Raw genomic sequence first — 21205 nt, forward strand, 5'->3', positions numbered from 1 at the left:
ACAAAGACAAACAAGGTAGAAGGCAAGGAGGGTGATTAAGTAGATGACTCATTTTAAAAGAAACTGAGAAGTTATTTTTTGGAGTACTGCGCCCAGGAAGAGTTGGAGCCTTGAGAAAAAGGCAGATGAAGGGTATTTGTCATGGAATGTTCTTGATCTTGGCTCTACCAATGTCAGCAGGCCCGTAGTTGTACTAAATGTAATTCTGCAACTGACCATGTGAAACATTGTATAAAGGGCCCTTGTAACTTCTCTTTGTGTTTCCTTTTATAATTTAAAACTTATATTTATTTATTGTGTGCAGAGTTGGGTCTTTGCTTTCATGATGTGTGTCCTGGAAATGGAACTTCCATCTTTGGACTTGGTAACAAGTGCTTTTACTTACTGAGCCACCTCACTGGCCTCTGTTTCTTATCACTGCATGTGATAATTTGAGCTCAAAGATCCAGCTCATAAGTTGTGTTATTATTATTAATTTACAGAAAAATTGAAAAAAATCTCATTTTTTTCCAGTTAATTTTCAGTTTGCATCAAGGTTATAAAAATGTAAATTGAGCCCCGGTGGTGGTGCATACCTTTAATCCCAGCACTCTGGAGGCAGAGGCAGGTGGATCTTTGTGAGTTTGAGGTCAGCCTGGTCTACAAAGTGAGTTCCAGGACAGCCAGGAATACACAGAGAAACCCTATCTCAAAAAACCAAACCAATTGCAAAGTATAGTGATCCCTATTTCCATTAAGTTTGAATAAAGACGATTTTTGCTTGGCAAAAAAAAAAAAAAAAAAGAAAGAAAGAAACAAACAAAAAAGAAAGACCAAACCAAAACAAAAAAACAAAAAAAGTAAACAAAAAATGGAACTTGGGCTGACAAGTTGGCTCAGTGGGTAAAAGGCATTCGTCCCCAGGTCTGACAACTTTTGGTATTTGAGTCTTCTGAAATAAATTGCCAACAGATCAATAGGAAAAGATCACCACAGGTATATTTGGTCATAGTTTTAGCCTGACATGGAGGCTCCAGCCTGGGAAGCTATCTGACTTTGATACCCATGTTGAGATATGACTGGGAAGAATGAGGCATGACCCATGAAAATCCACCAATGGGGAATCCCAGGAGGCCTGCTCAGGCACTCGCCCTTTGTGTACAATATTTCTTCCTCCAGAAATGGGACAAGAGTCTTTTGTCTTTTTTGCACAAAAATTGCTATAATTTTTGTTTGTTTGTTTTACTGGTTTCTTAGTTTTCTATGGAATGTCTGTGAAAATGCCCCCAACTAAACACCAAAGTCTATACTAATTTAATAAGTGTTCTCGATTTTTTTTTGAACCTTCTGAAGTTCTCTAGCCCTGACTATTTTCCATTTGCATGGAGCCAGCTGTCAACTCTTGTTTTCCCCTCCCCCAAGGATTCCTTTGGCTTCTCTCCAGTATGTCAATCAGTATTCTCCATCTTTCTCTTTCTTGATTTATTTCTTTGGTGGGTGAATTTTTGCTCCCTGACTCATCATTTCACTGAAGGAACTTTTTTCCTGGTAAATTCCCAGTTGGCTGAGACTGGCCATGATTTTTCCTTTGTCCCCCTCCACTGTGGGCCACAATGGTACCTGCTCACTCACCCCTGGTCTGATTTAGTTCCCAGGAGATTTCTCTCATGCTTTTGTAAGCATAGCTCTACAGTTAAAGTCACATCTGTTTTGACATCTCCAAGTGTTTGGTAGTAGAGAGATTCTTCAGGTAATCTTGTTCATATATATCTTATATATATATATATATATATATATATCATATATCTTTTTATATGGCTTTAAAATCTAAAGACAACAGAGTAGGTAGGAGTTTCAGACTCAAAGGGTGAGGATCCGGAATGTGCTCAGAAAGGAGGAATGCCGGAGGGTGGAGGCTGGGAGGGGCACAGCAGCTGCAGAGAAGCACAGGGGTGTATAAGCAACCAGTGCCTTCTCTCTGGCTGGAGGGGAGAATGAGGGTGAGGAGGAGGGAGCTATGAATGCTGTAGGTATCAGGGAATGAATGCCATGATCACAGCTTGATTCAGGGACTTTAACCCAGAAACACATACCGGACAAATATGAACGGGTAGCAGCGATGGAGAAGCAGTCCTGGGACCTTTGAAAATCACCTGCTGGATGTGGTGGCACACACCTTTAATCCCAATACTCAGGAGGCAGAGGCAGCTGGATTTCTGAGTTTGAGGCCAGCCTGGTCTTCATAGTGTGTTCTAGGACAGCCAGAATCACACAGAGAGACCCTGTCTTGAAAAACCAAAAAAAAGGAAAAAGAAAGAAAATCACCTGGCCATGAGCTCTATGTTGTGACCGAAGGTGGGAGCCAAGAACCATGGGGAGCAAAGGGGAGAGGACTTAGCTGATCCAGAAGAAATGTAGGTCAACAGCTATGCCACTCCTGGGCATTCACCAATACCCCAAGTCAGTGCCTCCAGAGATACGTGAACATCAGTGTTTACTGTAGCACAATTCACAGTAGCTAAGTTATAAAAACAAGCTACATGTCCACCAACCGAGGAATGGTGTGGTTTAGAGACTGATGATTTCTTTTTAGCCCTAAGGAAGAATGGAGTTGTATCATTTGTCGGAAAACAGATGCACCTGGAGCTACCATGTTAAGTGTGTCTGAGAAAAACAGGTATCACAGGCTTTCGCTCACTCGTGGAGTATTAGGTTTCATACAGGAACAAAGGGGAGGACATGGAAGGGAAGGGTTGCTGGTTATCAGGAGAAAATGTGATCAGAATACATGTATATATCTACATGGGCATGGCCTTATGAACCCAGCATAATATATTTTTTAAATGAATGAATGAATGAATGAATGAATGAACAAATGATTCTGGGTCAAACTGGGGGAGAGGGGATAAAAGAAATTTAAGGAAAGTACATTGACTGAGTCCTGGGAAATGAATTTCAAATGTCATCGATGACCTGAGCTGTTGCTTGTCCTCTCATATTGTAGAGTCACTGCCCACAAATACCAACAGTTTCTTGACTGTTTACTAAACAGTTGACTCTGCTTGCAAATAATGTTTCAGGCCACTTGGTGACTGGCCTTCTAGTTAGGGACAGCATTTCCCAGGATACGCAACGAGGAGACCTATCTTACAAGTGAATGGTTTGTTTTGTTTTTCCCAGAACCCTTGGACATGGCTGACTTTGGAGCAGATGAGCCCTCCTCCAGGTCAGAGAGTCCTGAGCCAGAGGGCAGGGGCTCTGAGGACAAATCACTGCTCCATCAGAGGCTGGCCATCAGAGAGCTCATCGACACAGAGGTCTCCTACTTGCACATGCTCCGACTGTGTGCCTCAGACATCAGGAGCCGCCTACAGCAGGTACTGATGCAGCCCCACCATCTACTTCATAGGAGCAGGTGTGGGCTGCCTCCAAGATCTCTTATTCCTGTGAGGGCTTGTTGGAAAGGCCCCTTGGTGGGTGGGAGCCTGACCAGCCTGGAGGTAAGCCCCAGGACTTTATTTATTGTCCACGAAAACTTCAGTAAGGCCTTGAATGACTTAGACGTGTCTAACTTGTAGCCTATTAGCCATACGAGGCCAAGTATAGCTGTGAACTTAGCCCAACATAAAATAGTAAACTTACTTAAAACAGTATAAAAATATTATTGTTGTATTCTTTTGTAACTTGATTTTATAGTTTTTTTAAAAGATTTATTTTTATGCATATGAGTGTGTGCTATGTTTGTGTATTCCCTTTGTGTGCCTGGTACCTGAGGAGGCCAGAGAGGATGTGGGAATCCCAGGAGCCAGAGTTACAGATGGTTGTGAGCCTCCATGTGGGTGCTAGGATGCTGGGTCCTCTGCAAGAAGAGAAAGTGTTCAATTAAATGAGGTATTGGATAGACAAAAAGGGAGCAATAAGCAGGCTGTAAAATCTTGAAGTTAGCTTCCAATAACCTATTTCTTCTAGCAAGACGTGCCTCCTAAAGGTCCCATAGCCTTTCCAAATAATGTCCCCAACTGGGGAAGAAGCGTTTAAACCCACGAGCCTATGAGAACATTTCACATTCAAATCACAACACTAACCCCTGCCCACCTGCAACTAACTCACAAGATTTCCAAATCTTTCCAAACATTGCATTGGGCAGTCTTCCCACCAGCAGTAGGACCCCAGACAGCATGAATGCTCAGGACTGTTCCCTAAAGCTGTTCCCTCAGGACTGTTCCCTTTCGGATCTCCAGTCTCAGCCTTTTTTGTTGCTTCCAGCTGCCACCAGGAGATCTGGATGTCCTGTTCTCAAACATTGATGACATCATCCAAGTGAGCGGCAGATTCCTTCAGGGGCTGCAGGAGACAGCCTGCAGGGAAGAGGAACAAGTGCACCTGATTGGTAAGCAGAAGTCCGGTGCCAGTGGCCTTGCTTTTCCTTGCCTTTGTCCTCAGCTCGTGCTCCACAGCTCCAGGGAAAAGCAGCAAAGGGGAGTTAGGCATGTCAGAGGCAGCAGGGCCCTCATGGAGAAAGCTTGTAACACAGGAACTTGGGAGGATGTGTTGAAACCACAGTGCCTCCTAGTTTAGTCTCAGCATGGTACTGATTTATCTTTATTTTTATATGTATGAATGTTTTTGCCTGCATGCATGTCTGTGCACCACTTGAGTGCCCGGTGCCTGTGGGGGTCCAGAAGGCATTGAATCCCCTGGAACTGGGGTTGCAGATGGTTGTGAGCCCTCATGTTGGTGCTGACAATTGAACCCACTTCTTTTCCTTAAAGATTTTATTTATTTATTATGCATACAACATTCTGCTTCCATGTATATCTGCACACCAGAAGAGGGCACCAGATCTCATTATGGATGGTTGTGAGCCACCATGTGGTTGCTGGGAATTGAACTCAGGACCTTTGGAGGAGCAAGCAGTGCTCTTAACCTCTGAGCCATCTCTCCAGCCCGAACCCATTTCTTTAGAATTCTAGAGTAGTAAGTACTCTTGACTGCTGAGTCATCTCTCTAACCCCTAGTTTTTCTTTTCTTCTTTCTTTCTTTCTTTTCTTCTTTCTTTCTTTTTTTTTTTTTTTTTCAAGACAGGGTTTCTCTGTGTAGCTTTGGATCCTATCCTGGCACTCGCTCTGGAGACCAGGTTGGCCTCAAACTCACAGAGATCCACCTGCCTCTGCCTCCCAAGTGCTGGGATCAAAGGCATGCACCACCAACGCCTGGCTAGTTATTTTTATTTAATAGATTTTATTTCTTTAGAGCACTGTTAGGCCTATGGAAAACATTTGTGTTTTGCCTGTATGTATGTCTGTGTGAAGGTGTTGGATGCCCTAAAACTGGACAGACATACATACAGACAGGTGTGAGCAGCCATGTTGGTGTGGGAATTTAACCCGGGTCCTCTGGAAGAGCAGCCAGTGCTCTTAACCACTGAGTCAACTCTCCAGCAACACCCCGACCTGAATCTTATTTTTGATAAAGCTGTCTTCTTTGCCTCTTATCCCTATAGTACCACCCCTATTCCTTTATTCTTCCCATCGTATTCTACCAGCTCCCTGTAAGTAACTGGTTTCATATTTAAAGACACAGAACACTTTAGGCTATTGCACCAGGTCTGTTTCATCTTCTCGGTGCTGTTCTAGCTTTACTGTAGCCACTCTTGAAATAGAGCTTTCTGACGTGAGACCCCGCCCCCCCAGGCCAAACCACTCCCACGGCTTCCTGCCACCATTGATATACAAGAGGGGTGCCTGGCTGCATCCCACTTACTCAGATGTCCCATGCAACTTGGCTTTAGTGTCCTATTTGTCTCCTCCCCTTTTTGCCTGGCCCTCTCTGCTCCAGACACACCAGGGTCTGTGGCTGTCCTTGGGCCAGAGTTACCTGACTCTGGGCCTTGCCGTTGCCATCCACAGGCTTGGGATTTGCCCCTTCCCCCAGCTTCCTGGGGCTGGCTACTTCTGCTCCCTGGCAGATGGCCACATTATCCGTGGAAGCCTTCTTCAAATAGACACCCTCCTTCACAGCCACCACCCAATCTTTGATGCTTATTGGCCTTCTCTTCGGTTCCTATAACCCTTAATCATCCCTTGGTGTCTGTAAAGGATGGTTTTCCATGACACCCCACCCTCCCTCAGGTGTTCAAATAAGTCCCTGGTATAAAATGACATAGAATTAACATAAACTTACTGAAGTTCCTTTGCATACTTGAAACTATCTTTAGACCCGTTATGACATTCAGTGCCATGTCAGTGGCATATAGAAGGTTGTTATACTGTATTGTTCAGGGAATGACAATGTCGAGAAAAGTCCTCACATGTTCAATACAGACACTCTTTTTCTTTAAAGAAATGTTTGACACAATTTAACTGTAGAACAGAAGACAGAAGAGTGATTTTTTTTTTCCTGAGACAGGGTTTCTCTGTAGCTTTGGAGGCTGTCCTGGAACTAGCTCTTGTAGACCAGGCTGGTCTTGAACTCACAGAGATCCGCCTGCCTCCCAAGTGCTGGGATTAAAAGCATGCTCCACCATTACCTGGCTCAAGTGATTTTTTTAAAAAAATGATGAAAATAGCATTTTAATTGCAAAGGGCATGAAAATTTCTAATGTTCTGTTAATTTGTGAGTCTTTTTAACCTGCTGACCATGGGGAAATGAATACTGAAATTACAACAGGCACAAAGCAATTGTTAAGATTCCTCAGCTCTCAGTGGGCAGACTGAGAGGCAAACAGGTCAAAGGTTAGCAGAAGTATTCAAGGTCATTTAAAAAATTGTGGCAAGTTCTGTCCTAATTCAAAGCCAATTTTTTAAAAATGTAACTCAATTTTTAAAAACGAAACTCAAGTCAAGCAGCACATTTTATTTACTTATTTTAATTTTTTATTTATGTGTAGTATGTGAGCCTGTGTGTATATATGTCACTTGTGTACTGGTGCCCCAGAGGCCAGACGAGGGTATTGGATTCTCTGGAGCTGGAGTTATAGGTGATTGTGAGCCACCCAGTATGGGTGCTGGGAACCAAACTCACACCCTATGAAAGGATGGCAGATGCTATTTCTCTAGCCCTCTCAAGCAGAAAAGTCAGGTATTCCATCACAATGTAATCCAAAGACACACTAATTTGGTACATATGGAATGATAGTGGACAAACATCTTAAGTCTTTGTTTTCTAGAACTAAGCATTCTGGGTTTTTTTTTTTTTTTTGGCCTTTTTCCTTAATATTTACTTATTTATTATGTACACAGTGTTCTGTCTGCATGTATGTCTGCAGACCAGAAAAGGGCACCAGATCTCATCACAGATGGCTGTGAGCCACCATGTGGTTGCTGGGAATTGAACTCAGGACCTTTGGAGGAGCAAGCAGTGCTCTTAACTGCTGAGCCATCTCTCCAGCCCTGATATTCTGCTTCTCTAAGAGCGGAAAACTTTGTACATACTGTGAGGACACTGCAGTGCCTATCGTGCAGTAGTCTCTAGTCTGAGCCAAGCTGTTGCAGGCAGTATTCACTGGAGGTGGTGGCATGATGACACACACCTGCAGGGCAAAGCAGGAATGTTGTGTGTTCAGAACCAAGGCTGCCAAGATGTTTCATGATGCAACATAGGTGGGTGTGTCCAGAAACACCTCAGATTCATTATAGGTCTGCTTTAGAACTAATCTCAGGTGCTCTGTATTTGGAAACCTTTTACTCTTCCCAAACTTTTCCAGACCCCACTTTCAGGTCTGCAGCCAGCCCCACCTGGGGTTATGACTTACAGTTTAAGAACCTGGATTCAGCTTGGTGCATGGTGCATGGTGCATTCAGATGGTGCATGCCTTTAATCCCAGAATTTGGGAGGCAGAGGCAAGTGGCTCTCTGTGAGTTAGATGCCAGCCTTGTCTATAAAGTGAGTTCCAGGACAGCCAAGACTGAGAAAGAAAGAAAAGGAAAGAAAGAAAGAAAGAAAAAGAAAGGAAGGAAGGAAGGAAGGAAGGAAGGAAGAAAGAAAGAAAGAAAGAAAGAAAGAAAGAAAGAAAGAAAGAAAAAGAACCTGGACTGTTACTCACCCATGCAGCAACTTTACGAAACAGATGAAAAATCGATACAGGAAGGCTAGGTTGCTTCTACATAGTGACATGCTGGGCTGGCAGCCTCACCACAGAGCAGACCCCGCCTACCTTTCCAAACAAGGGACATGCGCACTTGCCCTTGATAACTCTTGCTGCTTGTTCGCCATCAGGTAACTTATTCTTAGAATTCCAAGAGGAGTTTGAACGAGTCTATAAAATCTACTGTGCCAACTACGACCAGGCCCTGCTGCTGGTCAAGGCATACCAGAAGGAGCCGGAACTACAGAAGTCGATCCAGGGCATCATCGAAGCAGCAGTGTGAGTAACATGTCCAGAGACAACCAAGTTTTGATCCTGTTCAGGTCTTCTCAGGCTGCTTTGGGCCTCTGTCTGTCTGTCCAGAAGGCCTTACTGCTAAGCAGTGCGCGCACACACACACACACACACACACACACACACACACCCTCAGTAGTCTCAAACAAGGTTCCACATCTTCCTTGTGCGCCTGTGCATTTCCTAAATATCTAATCTTATTTTCTCTCTTTCACATGTATAATGGTTACAAATATCTAATCTTATTTTCTCTCTCTTTCCTTTCCTTTTCTTTTTCTTTCTACTCCTTCTCTCCCCCCAACCCTCTCTTGAGACAGGGTTTCTTTGTGTAACCCTGGCTGTCCTGGAACTTGCTCCATAGGCCAGGCTGGCCTCAAACTCAGAGATCTGCCTGCCTCTGCCTCCTGAGTGAGTGATGGATTTAAAAGTGTCTGCCACAACTGCCTGGCTAAACTTCTAAACGGAAGCCAGTTACATCTATCTCTTTCCTGGAGGTCCTTCCATGTAAACACATGTCATTCCTTGTCATTTGACCCTCAGCACAGCTCTTCCACCAGGTGGTCTGACCTGTGTCTGTGGGTAGACATTTGGTTTGTTTCTCTCAATATTCTCTCAATATTATTAGTGGACCACAGCCCTTTTTTCAGGATCCACAGTCATCTTACTCTGCCACAAGGTACATTTTTTCAGGAGTGGAATGGATAGATCAGAGGAGATATGCATGGATAATTTTGATAATTAAAACCTCCCCTGTAAAGGTGTCCATGTATAGTCCTGTCAGCAGCAGATGTCTGTTGTCTCCCACAGACTTTCCGAAGCAGTGTGTCACCAAACCTTAAGATGCGTGCACTGGGTTAGGTCAGGATGAGGCCTCATCTGTCTAACTTTATTTGGCATTTGTCTTACATCAAGTTGGCCATTTCTTTGGATATTTAAGAGTCCTGTATGGATATTTTCTTGTGAATCTTTTTGTTCCCTTTTCTATATTAAAAAATTGTATGTGTGAAAAACAGATGGGTGGGAGACAGAGGCAGGTGGATCTCTAAGTTGGAGGCCAGCCTGGTTTACAGAAGAGTTCCAGGACAGCCAGGGCTACACAGAGTAACTTTGTGTTGAAAAAAACAAAAGCCAAACCAAACAGATTTCTCATTGTTATTTGATTTCTTTATTATTGATTCTTATCTTACCTTTTTCCTTCTATCACAAATTTAATAGTCCCTTAATTTTTTTTTTTTTACATTTTTTGAGAATTTCATACATGAGTGCTGTATTTGTATCCACACCTTTCCCTGCCTTCAGCTCCTTCTGGGTCCCATTGAACTCCCTCTCAAACTCATGACCGCTTCTCCTTTAACTATTATTGTTACATATATATGTTACATACATGTAACAATAATATATGTATAGATAACAATGATATATTTTATATATATATATATACACATAAAGCCTGCTGAATATATTTAGTGTTGCTCATATGTATATGAGCTAAGATTTTATGTATAAATGAGGGCTGACTTCTTGGGATTGGATAACCTATCAGGGGGCTCTGATTCTTCCTCACTTGGCAGCCATTAGTTGCCTCTAGCTCCTCATCTAGAGGGCTGGTCTTATTATTTTTTTTTTTAAAGAGGCCAAGGCAGGAGGATTGCTATGAGTTCAAGGCTCACCTGGACTACATAGCAAGACCATATCTCATAAATCCAAAACATGGCTGGGCACGTTGTTGCACACTTTTAATCCCAGCACTCAGGAGGCAGAAGCAAGAGGGTTTCTGTGAGTTCAAGGCCAGCCTGGTCTACATAGAGAGTTCCAGGCTAGCCAGGCTAATATAGTAAGACCCTTTGAATAAGCAAAATACTACAAAGCCAACAACAATGAAACCCCAGAAACAACCGCAAATCCCCAAACAAAATTTAAAAAGCTTGCCAAGTGGAAATTGACAGTTCAGTTTTAGAAACCAGAGTGGTGGAGGGAGGACAGAGGAGCCATCGTTACCTCACCCAGGTGCTCCTTCATGCCTGAGAGAGTGTTGAAGCTGGTGTGTGCAGTGATGTCATTTCCTGTGAAGCCCACCAGCCTTTCTCATCTGCCTTGTCTTTCTCTCACTTTTCAACCGCCCTCCTTCTATCAGAATCTCTTTTTCAAGTTCCATGTCCTAGATCCCCCACAAAAGATATTTTCTTCTCATTGGTTTCGAAAATGTAGGCTTTTGCAGGGCCATTAGATGTGTTTCTAAGGGCGAGAGGCAGATTATAGGAAACTGGGAAGCTAGAGCCCAATATGGGACAAAAGAGAGGAGTGAAGACTCTGGTAAAAGGGAGATAACAGACCCTGTGTAGAGCATGGCATGGCCTTAGGAGATTGTTGCTGTCAGTAACTGTCAGATAACCATCCCAAACAATACCTTAAAACAACATTTACTGGGCTGGTAGGGTGGCCCAGTGGGTAAAGGCATGTGGTGGTTTGAAAAAAAAAATGGCTCCTATTAGGAGGTGTGGCTTTGTTGGAGTCGGTGTGGTCTTATTGTAGGAAGTGTGTCACTGTAGAGGTGGCTTTGAGGTCTCATGTGCTCAAGATACTACTGCTCAGTAGTCTCAGACAACCACTTCCAGTCGCCTGCAAGATGTAGGACTCTCAGCTGCTTCTCCAGCACCATGTCTGCCTGTATGCCTCCATGTTCCACCATGATGATAATGGACTAAAACTCTGAAACTGTAAGGCAGCCAGGCCTAGTTAAATGTTTTTCATTTATAAGAGTTGCTGTGGTCGTGGTGTCTCTTCACAGAAATAGAAACCCTAAGACAAGGCACTTGCCTGCTGCCAAACCTGACTGCCTGAGTTCATTTTCCAGAATATAGTAGGAGACAACAGACTCTCACCAGTTGTCCTCTGGCCACATACATGTGCTGTGGCTCATACATGCCCACATGCATACATCACAAATAAATGCAAAAATATTAAAAATAGGACACTTACTTAGCTTACACTTCTGCACAGTATCAGTTTAGCTGGGCTCAGCAAGTGAGCCCTCTGCTCCTGGCTGAGCCTTCCTGTGTATCCACTATCAACTGCAGGTCAGCATTGCTGATTTTTTTTTGTTTTTTTTTTTTTTTTTTTTTTTTTTTTTTGAGACAGGGTTTCTTTGTGTAGCTTTGGAGTCTGTCTTGGCACTCGCTCTGGAGACCAGGTTGGCCTCGAACTCACAGAGATCCGCCTGCCTCTGGCCCTCCTGCCCCCCCCCCCCCCCAGTGCAGCATTGCTGGTTTTTCTGGACTCCTCCAAGTATCTGAGACACAGAGCCAGCTCAGGTCTGGGCACATGGCCTGTGTGCTTCTTGTAGCTGTTTTGTTCATTTGATGGTCACAGGGCTCTAGTTCAAGGAGGAGGGCAAACCATTGGATTATTCTTGGCCATTCAGGTCAGTTTTATACACAGTCCAGAAGGGACTAGGGAAAAGGACAGCATTGGTTGAGGGGGCTTCAAAGTCATAGGAAGTGCAACATTTGAAGCCATTTTCCTTGGCAAACCATCTGCATATGTTGCATATAGGAATGTGAGTCCTCTCTGGCCAGAACCTCTCATTTTTCCAAAGCAGCAGAAACTTAGGTGGGACACTTCCCATGTGTTCAGTTCTTTCCAGCCCTGCTAGAAGCAATTACTGGATGACAACGAGGCAGCTATTTGTCCTGTTTCTGCAGGTCTGGAGCCTGGCTTGCATGGTGGCAGATCTGGCCCAGCCCCTTCTTGTGAGAGCCATTTCACATCTCAAACCCAATTTCCTTATGGGTCTGATGGGAGCCTTAACAGCACTTGGTGGTGCGTAGACACATGGCACAAGGGACACTAAATATGTCCCAGCTATTCTAGTCATCTCAGTCAGGCAGGAACTGTGTCACACTGCAGTTCTCAGTCTTATCAGTAAGTATATTTATTATCCTGCAATAAATCCTGGAAAATGAACCATATATGTCTATATCTATATCTATCTATCTATCTATATATACATATATATAAACTGGAAAAAGTCAATATAACAAAACTATAACATGAAGGAGGAAGAAGAGGAAAGCATTTTCTAGTAATGAGGGTTTCAGTGTGCATTCAGGCACCACGACTCCAGAAGCTATGAGAAAGCAGTCTAAAATTAGCTTGCTCTATGTGTAGTATTAGTTTGGAGGCCAGAAAAGAAAGTCCTGAAGCTATTCTGCTTCAGAAACACAAGAAAATGAAGGAGCAGAGGGAGAGTGTACCCAAGGACAGCAACCCACAGTGCGGGCAGTCCTGACTTCCCTGTGTATGAGGCACTAAAGATAATGTTGTGGTTCACCCACCGAGGAGGTAGGGAAATGAGAATGGATGATATGCTTGCAAATAGCCTAAGTCTTTTGGGGGAGGGGGGCGGGGTTCGAGACAGGGGTTCTCTGTGTAGCTTTGGAGCCTATCCTGGTATTCGCTCTGGAGACCAGGCTGGCCTCGAACTCACAGAGATCCGCCTGCCTCTGCCTCCTGAGTGCTGGGATTAAAGGTGTGCGCCACCAATGCTTGGCGCCTGAGTCTTATGTATCAAAGGTAGTGTATAAAAAGCCCAGTATTGTGTCATGTGACTTGGCAATGTCTGAGAGTCACAGAAATATTTTGGTTCTTGAACTCATAGTACAGTTTGAGGCCCTGTTCAGGCTCTGCGTGTTCATGTGAGACCCCCAAGCTACTCTCTGTAGCATGGGTCTGTATGCAGGGCGTTGCCATTCCCAGGTAGCTCTCTCTTTGCTTCCAACTTGTGGATCAAGATGTGAGCTCTAGGCTATTCCTGCTGCCATGCCATTGTTCCACCATCACGGATTCTACTCTACACCTGTAAGCTCTAAATTAATTTTTTTTTTGGTTATGTAAGTTGCCTTGGTCGTGGTGTTTTACCGCAATAGTAGAAAAGTAGGACAGCCCTCTAGATTCCCCATGACGACTTCACCTTCAACTGGAATAGCAGTCAGGATAGCCTGCCCTTTAGGACAGAAACACAGACCAGGCAGGGAGCTCTGTATTGGGGAGTACCTTGCACAGACTGGTGTGGGAAAGGAGGCTTGCTTGGCAGAGGTGGATCAGCCCCGGAAGCCAAAGTTTTAGGAGGCTGCCTGGCACAGCAGTGTTTGCAGAAGGAAAACAACCTCTGTTTTCCCTTATCAGCTAGTTGTATTTATTTTAAATATAAAAGTAACATTCAAATCATACTCAAATCCATGAAGTCCGTTCTCCATTGGCTGAGGGTTACCGTCCTCTGTTCAGTTTTCTTCTGTGTCGTTAGAGACAGAAGGATACAGAAGCAGGCAGGAGGTGGTGGTGTTTTTAAAAAGCCTTTTACACTATTCTAGAACTTTTGTTTAATTGTAGCTGTGAATATTGTCTCACGACAGTGGGAATAATTTCTCCATGTTCTTTCCAGGACAACTCACAGACTCTACTCACACATTCTTTTATTGATGGACTTTTGTTTTTGTTGTTGTTCAGAGAGGTTTTCTCTATACCTTTTGGAGACTATCCTGGAACTCAATCTGTAGACCAGGTTGGCCTTGAACTCACAGAGATCCATCTGTCTCTGCCTCTCGAGTGCTGGGACTAAAGGAGTGTGCCACTACCGCCTGCCTGATGGATTTTTCTTCTCAAAGAATAATTTTTTTATTAATTTATTTTTACATTCCAATCCCAGTACCCCCTCCCTTTTCTCCTCCCGCTCCCTCCACTCTTCTCCTCCCATCTGCTCCTCGGAGAGGGTAAGGCCTCCCCTAGGAAATCTACTAAGTCTGTTCCATCATCTCTTTGAGGCAAGACCAAGGCACCTCTCCACCCCCACACCGTGTGTCTAGATTGAGCAAGGTATCTCTCCAAAGGAATTTTTTTAAATCATGGAGCTGCTGAACAACTGACCTCTATCCTTGTTTGCTTGAGCCAAGATTTCTGTGGGTAGATATTGTCTAGGCTGGGGTTGGTAGAGCAAAGGATTTGTGTATTTCTAAAATTGCCCAACTGTCCAAGATCTCAGCCAGTGACAATCTCTAGAGAATGTAAGAAGCCCTCTCTTATCACACTCCCCCAGCCTCCCAGGCTATACTTCCATTCTTATCGTCTATACGAGAGACTGCATACAGTTTTCTTCCATGTTACTTTAAGAAGGCTACAGATGTGAGTGGCTTCCCCCAGAGTGCACTGACTGCTTGATGATATTAAAAAGAAGAATTCAGTCATCTCTTTCAGGGCCCCTTGGCCTCTGATTTGTACTATGGTGGCAGTTGTCCCTGGGAGGCAGCTGGCTCTTTCCCATGGAATGTCAGTCAGCCTAGAATGGAGTTTCCAAAATGCCTGCCCACAGTTATCTGCGCTCAGGACACCCATGGGGAGAGCAGATGGACAGTGCAGGCACAGTCCCCCCGCTGCCATCCCAGGGCTCCCACCTGCCATGCCTATTCTTAGCCTCTGAGCAGTTTCTTTCCAGAACATTTGGTCTGAAGACTTTCCCTTAGGAGGGAGTTGAGGGCTCCATTATGAGGTACTGGTCGCTGGCCCCTAGGAGCACTAGTGAGTCTTGTAGGAGGCACACTGAGCCTGCGAAAGCCGCTCCCCCGTTGCCCTTGACCTGGGGAATTCTGATGAAATCTCAGACACCCAGCAGTCAGAGTCTGTTGTTCTCCTAAGTGTCAAAGCCCCACCCACAGTGCTTTTTAAAAAACATTTTCTAATAAAAATTCCAAATTTACACAAAAAACGAAGGTGATGCTATGAATATTCTCACACCTACCACCTTAAATGAGAAAGAGTTAACTTTTTTTTTTTTTTTTTAAGATTTATTTATTCTATATACAGTGTTCTGCCTGCATGTATCCCTGCAGGCCACAAGAGGGTACCAGATCTCACTTTGGATGGTTGTGAGCCACTATGTAGTTGCTGGGAATTGAACTCAGGACCTCTGGAAGAGCAGCCAGTGCTCTTAACCTCTGAGCCATCGCTCCAGGCTGCCTCCCCCGCCCCCAGTTAACATATCTATATCTATATCTATCTATCTATCTATCTATCTATCTATCTATCTATCTATCTATATTGTTGTTGTTTGTTTGTTTTTGGAGACAGGGTTTCTCTGTGTAGCTTTGGAGCCTATCCTGGCACTCACTCTGGAAACCAGACTGGCCTCCAACTCACAGAGATCTGCCTACCTTTGCCTCCCGAGTGATTAAAGGTGTGCGCCACCAAGGCCCGGCTAACATATCAGTATTTTTATGCTAAACTATTTAAGTGAAGTTGTGACTTTCCTACACATACTCTAAAAATTACATTCCTGTGATTTTTCAAAGCATTTTTAGATTAAAATTTTTACACTTATTACTTATTACTTACACTTATTTTGTGTGTGTGTGTGTGTGTGTGTGTGTGTGTGTGTGTGTGTGTGTGTGAATGCACATGTATGTATGTGGTGGCCAGAAGACAATTGGTGGGAATCACTTCTCTCTTCCACCATGTGAGCTGTGAAGCTTGAACTCAGGCCCTCTACTTGGAGATAAACACTTTTACCTGCTGAGCCACCCACTGGCTCTCAAACTGTTTAAAGGCAACAACCTATTTTGTTATGTAAAATATCAAGTGGGCAACCTCTGGGAGTTGTTCTTGGGACATTATCTGAGAAGAGATAGGAAGTCACAGTTGAGGGTACTTGATTGAGCATGTGAGTCTGGTGCCCTGGGACCAGAGATGGAAATGAGGGCTTGGGGTATTGAAAGCTATAAGACCACGTGAAGTCACCAAGGAAGCATGTAGATGAAAGGGGTCTCCAGAATGCTCTGGTGACACTGGACACAGGGTCTCTGGGTCCTGCTGAGTTACACCCACCAAGGAAGAGGGTGTGGTCAGCCATGTTTGCTCCTAAGAGGGTGGATGTAGTTGATAGAGCACTGGATTTTGTACAGACTGGGAATCAAAGCCCAGAAATGGCTCTGTCTGCCCAATATCTAGACTCTGTAAGTTACAGGAAGGACCACAGGGAGACAGTGGACTACCTGATAACACACACTGAGCTAAGTGACAGAGCTGGGCAACCACCCCAAGCCTCCTAGAACCCTAAAAGATGGTTTTTACCTACCTAACAGCAACCTTCTCCCTCAGGCCGCAAGCTGGACCTTCAGGTCTCAGTTTCTTGCTTGTAATCCCTCTGCAGAGGATTACCAAGTACCCCCTGCTGCTGCAGAAAATCCTGGAGAACACACCCATGGATGCCATTGCCCACCCTGTCCTTCAGAGAGCCACCTCTGCCCTCCAGGACGTGAACAGCAATATCAATGAGTACAAGATGCGCAAGGAAGTGGGTAAGGATTATGTTTAGGGGTGCATATGGGCAGCATTTCTTTCTTTCTTTCTTTCTTTCTTTCTTTCTTTCTTTCTTTCTTTTTTCAAGACAGGGTTTCTCTGTGGCTTTGGAGGCTGTCCTGGAACTAGCTCTTGTAGACCAGGCTGGTCTCGAACTCACAGAGATCCGCCTGCCTCTACCTCCCGAGTGCTGGGATTAAAGGCATGCGCCACCAACGCCCGGCTGGGGCAGCATTTTTAGTTCCAAAACTCATCCTGAGATCGCTTCATCTAGAATGAGAATGATGTGGGCCTGGTGTGGGTGCTTCTTGTCTGATATGTGTAAGGCCCTGGGGTTTTTTGTTTTTGTTTTTGTTTTTGTTTTTTTTGTTTTCCAAGACAGGGTTTTTCTGTGCAACAGCCCTAGCTATCCCGGAACTAGCGCTGTAGACCAAGTTGGCCTCAAACTCACAGAGATCACCTACCTCTGCTTTCCAAGTGCTGGGATCAAAGGTGTATGCAACCACCGCCCTGCAAGACCCTGGGTTTAATCCCCATCACTGATGGAGGTAAAATGGTGTGTATAAAGTGTGGGATGAATTCATCTCTTAGGTTGCTGCAGTAGAAAGGTTTGCAAAATGAAGCAGTGACCATGGGTCAAGAAACTCAGTTGCCCACTAAGAACATGATAATGAAAATTTAGCTCATGTTGACTTTTTAAAAAGTATTCATTTTTATATGGTGGGTGTATGGGGGTGTTTTGCCTACATGTATGTCTGTGCTCACATACTTGCCCAAGGAAGGTGTCAGATCCTCTGGAAGTAGAGGTACAGGTGGTTGTGAGCCACCGTGCATGCGCTGGAAACCAAACTGAAGCCCTTTGAAGAACAGCCAGTGCTCTTCTCTCTAGCTCTCTAACCCTCATGTGTCCTTTTAAAACAATTACCTCAAATTCACAAATATCTGTGGGGCAGAGTGTGATACTTCCATGCACATATACAAAGTTCAGTGTTTGTTTTTGTTTGTTTGTTTGTTTGTTTTTTTCAAGACAGGGTTTCTCGGTTTAGCCCTGGCTGTCCTGGAACTCACCCTGTAGACCAGACTGGCCTCAAACTCAGAGAGATCTGCCTGCCTTTGCCTCCCAAGTGCTAGGATTAAAGGTGTGCACCACCACCACCCTACCAAGTATATATTTTTTAAAGGCTAATTCTGCTATCCTTTTTATTTCAATGTCTTATTTGATCCTTGCAATGGCTGAGGTCATCCCAGTTAGTCCCATTTCTGGGCTGGGTAAACAGTGTGTACAATTTGCTTGTAGTCACTGGACTGTAAGAAACAGAGTTAAGTTCCAGACTTCGGCCTGGGGTCTTCAGGTTTTCTCGAATGCTTGTCTCTTTATCCATGTGGAGAGGGCAGAAGTGCTGAGTGGGGAGACAGAAATATGGTTTTGGTTTGCCTTGATGAAACTGGCAGGGGAACTAGAAAAATGTCCTTTTACACCTACTATCTTAGGTGACCCTCCCAGCAACCCTACAAGCTAGGAGTCCTCAATTTACAGAAAAGGAAACTAGGGTGCCATGGAGTGGTTACCTGTTAAAGTCCAGGAAGCAGAACACTCTTCAACCAGGACTCATACCTGGGACAAAGAGGACCCAAGTACTGGGCTTCCTTGTGGGACTTACCAATCTGCTAGATGTAACTTGGTGGGGCAGAGTGCCAAGTCAGGAGAATGTGGGGTTGTTTGCTTCCTGGGTCAGCCTCAGTCACCCACAATGCCCTTATCTTCGGTGTCATGGCAGCTTTAAAGTATACCAAGGTGGAGCAGCTGAGCCTTCGGGAGCGGTTGGCCCGCATCAACACACATACTCTTTCCAAGAAGACCACCAGACTGAGCCAGCTGCTGAAGCAGGAGGCGGGGCTGGTACCCAGGGTGAGTGTGCTGTTGGGGAAGATGAAGGGATGGAAGTAAGGTGAGGTACCTTCAGGAAGCGAGGCAGCTGAAGCAGAGAGTGAGGGACCATGATGAGGCCCACCATTTGATTCTCAACAGCCAGTGTTGGGGGCCTCTTTCCTTCCAGGAGAGCTAGGCAATGAGCTTGGGCAGAGCGCCAGTCTGAACGGTTCCTAGTAGCTGCTTAGGCTGTGTGCGTACTTCTTCCACAGCAATAGCATTTGAGCGGCAGGGCTAAAAGCATCCTTATTTCAATTTCCCACAGAGAAGCAGAGGCCCCCAGGAGATGAAATGTCTGCCCACAGCCACACATCTAGGAAGCAAATGAGCCAGGACTCACACCCCAGTGTCCAATTCCATAGACTGATTGCAAAGACTACCCAATCACACTGCGGTTTGCTTTTAAGACAAGGCCTCATTCAGCTGACCTCACCATCCTCCTGCCTCAGTCTCCTAGGGCTTACAGGCATGCACCACCACATGCAGTTCACGCTGCATTTTAACTGTAGTATGCCAGTTGCAGAGCTGGACGGACCAGCTCTTGCCTTTCCACATTCTCTGTGGAGAGGTTGTCCCCAGTGACTTCCCAAAGCATGGAATACAGTTGCATACTGCCCCCGTGTGGATATTCTGACCCTCACATGGATGACTTTACAGACTGAGGACAAGGAATTTGATGACCTAGAGGAGAGATTCCAGTGGGTGTCTTTGTGTGTGACGGAGCTCAAGAGCAACATGGCTGCTTACATGGATAATCTGGAGGTGAGAAGCATGCAGAATCCAAATGCCAGGCCCACAAGATGCAGAAGTACCAACTGCAGGGACTCTGGGGTGAGGTGTCAGTCAGGAGGGCTGGCAAGCACACTATGACCCATAGCCACAAAACTGGGGGCTAAAGGCAGCTTCTCAGCCCATTGGAGGTCTCATGGGTCAGGGTTAAAGATCCCCTGGAAGTAGAATTACAGATGGTTGTGAGCCACCATGCTGGGAACTAAACCCAGGTCCATTGCAAGAACAGCAGGTGCTCTTAACCACAGAGCTATCTTTCCAACCCCGGCCTTTTCTTTTTTAATGCACTGATTTGAATAGGAGTAGTTCGTTGGCTTACAGAAAAACTTGAATAGAATCTGTAGGACATACACCTGGCAAAAGAATCACCCAGGGGGCACACAGATAGGTGCGATGATCACAGGTGTCAAAGGAGGGAAGAGATGCCCTTTTAATCTCCCAGGGACAGAATGATGTAAGTGCTAGCTTGTAATAAGGCTGTCTGTGGAGGGCCTGGAAAACTGCTTGGGAATTGGGGGTTAGAAGTAAGATGGCCATGGTGGGACCTAACCACGTATCTCTTTTGGCCCCAGGCTTTCCTTTGCTTCCGGCCACACGAATGGATTCTGGACATCCCAGGGGGGCCTGCAGAACAGTACTGCAGCCTAGCCAGGGACCTTCAACTCGAGGCCTTCCTGAAGTTTGTGAGTGGGATTTCTAACTCCTGCCCCCTACTTTGATAGGCAGGAGGTGGAGCTGATGAGAGTAATATTTAGAAGTCAGGCACTTATACAATTGTTGTAGCCAGTAGGGGAGGGAGTGCTATTCCTGCACAGACTGATAAAAATAGCCCAACTGATGTGCAGCAAGCTGCACCCTGTACCAGGCGCCGTGCCCACCTTTTCCATTCTTGACCTCATTTACCCCTCAACACATGCTTTGGGGTGAGACTATTAATAGCCCCATTCTGCTAATGTGAGCTTGAGGCCTAGAGAGCGCCATCTTCTGGGTCATTTACACAGATGGGGTCTGAGTCATAAAGTAGCATTCTACGCAAATCTGTTTCAAGCTCTTTATGTAATAACAACACTAAGAAGTGCCAGGGATTGATAACCTTCCCTGGGCTGCACTCTGTGTACATTACATACCATCCTTATTATCAAACCATAAGACAAGACTAGGTGAGATTAGAGCAGGACTTCTGAAGTTTTTCCACATTGACCTCATTACCTGAGGAACTTCTATGTGACCTGGATCTATAGGTATATATAAGAGGTATACAAATTTACTGATAATAAATCATAAGGAAATTTGTTTTACAACAATTCTTGCTATACATATAGTTTGACTATTTATTAAAGGTAAGAGCAAATCTGTGCACTAATGATCAGATGATGTGCTGTTTATTTTTACATAAGGGGTTACATGTTGGCCTAATATTTGATACAGATATAAGATCTCTAGACATAGAACATCTTCAAATGGTTTCACAGTTGTTGAACGTTTCAATTTAATAATCATCAATGCTGAGACCATCACTTCACATAAATACATATTCCAGAAGTAATTTTGGGTCATTGCTTGTTCAGAAAACTTTCACCAAATCTTTTTCAACACCCGTGTTCAGTCACAACCCTACATGGATTGCAATTCATAGTTTAGGCAGCTGGAGATTAGGATATGCTACAAGTTACAGTTTGTCAATGGAGGGGGCCTGGAACCCCAGCTCCCTGCCTTCACTGCCCCGCCTAGCCCCTGCCCTTTGCCACCTTATATCCCAGCTCCCACGCTTCCCTTTCCTT

General features: G+C 44.8%; 1 protein-coding gene across 2 annotated transcripts in view; it reads left to right on the forward strand.

Moving 5' to 3' along the window:
- Positions 1–1594: 1594 nt before the first annotated feature.
- The window catches only part of Arhgef37 (Rho guanine nucleotide exchange factor 37), a 32041-nt gene continuing 12430 nt past the window's right edge, over positions 1595–21205 (forward strand). Inside the window, exons 1-9 of one of the 2 annotated variants that reach the window (XM_027402791.2) lie at positions 1635–1729; positions 2573–2656; positions 3160–3356; positions 4246–4369; positions 8197–8344; positions 16505–16704; positions 18484–18614; positions 19293–19397; positions 19997–20107. In XM_027402791.2, coding sequence (XP_027258592.1) covers positions 3171–3356; positions 4246–4369; positions 8197–8344; positions 16505–16704; positions 18484–18614; positions 19293–19397; positions 19997–20107 — 1005 coding nt within the window. In that variant the 5' untranslated portion in view covers positions 1635–1729; positions 2573–2656; positions 3160–3170. Of the gene's footprint in view, positions 1730–2572; positions 2657–3159; positions 3357–4245; positions 4370–8196; positions 8345–16504; positions 16705–18483; positions 18615–19292; positions 19398–19996; positions 20108–21205 lie in introns of both variants that reach the window. The other variant, XM_027402793.2, reaches the window with a different exon arrangement.

Source organism: Cricetulus griseus, chromosome 2 (assembly GCF_003668045.3).
Source record: "Cricetulus griseus strain 17A/GY chromosome 2, alternate assembly CriGri-PICRH-1.0, whole genome shotgun sequence".
Taxonomy (NCBI): Eukaryota; Metazoa; Chordata; class Mammalia; order Rodentia; family Cricetidae; genus Cricetulus; species Cricetulus griseus.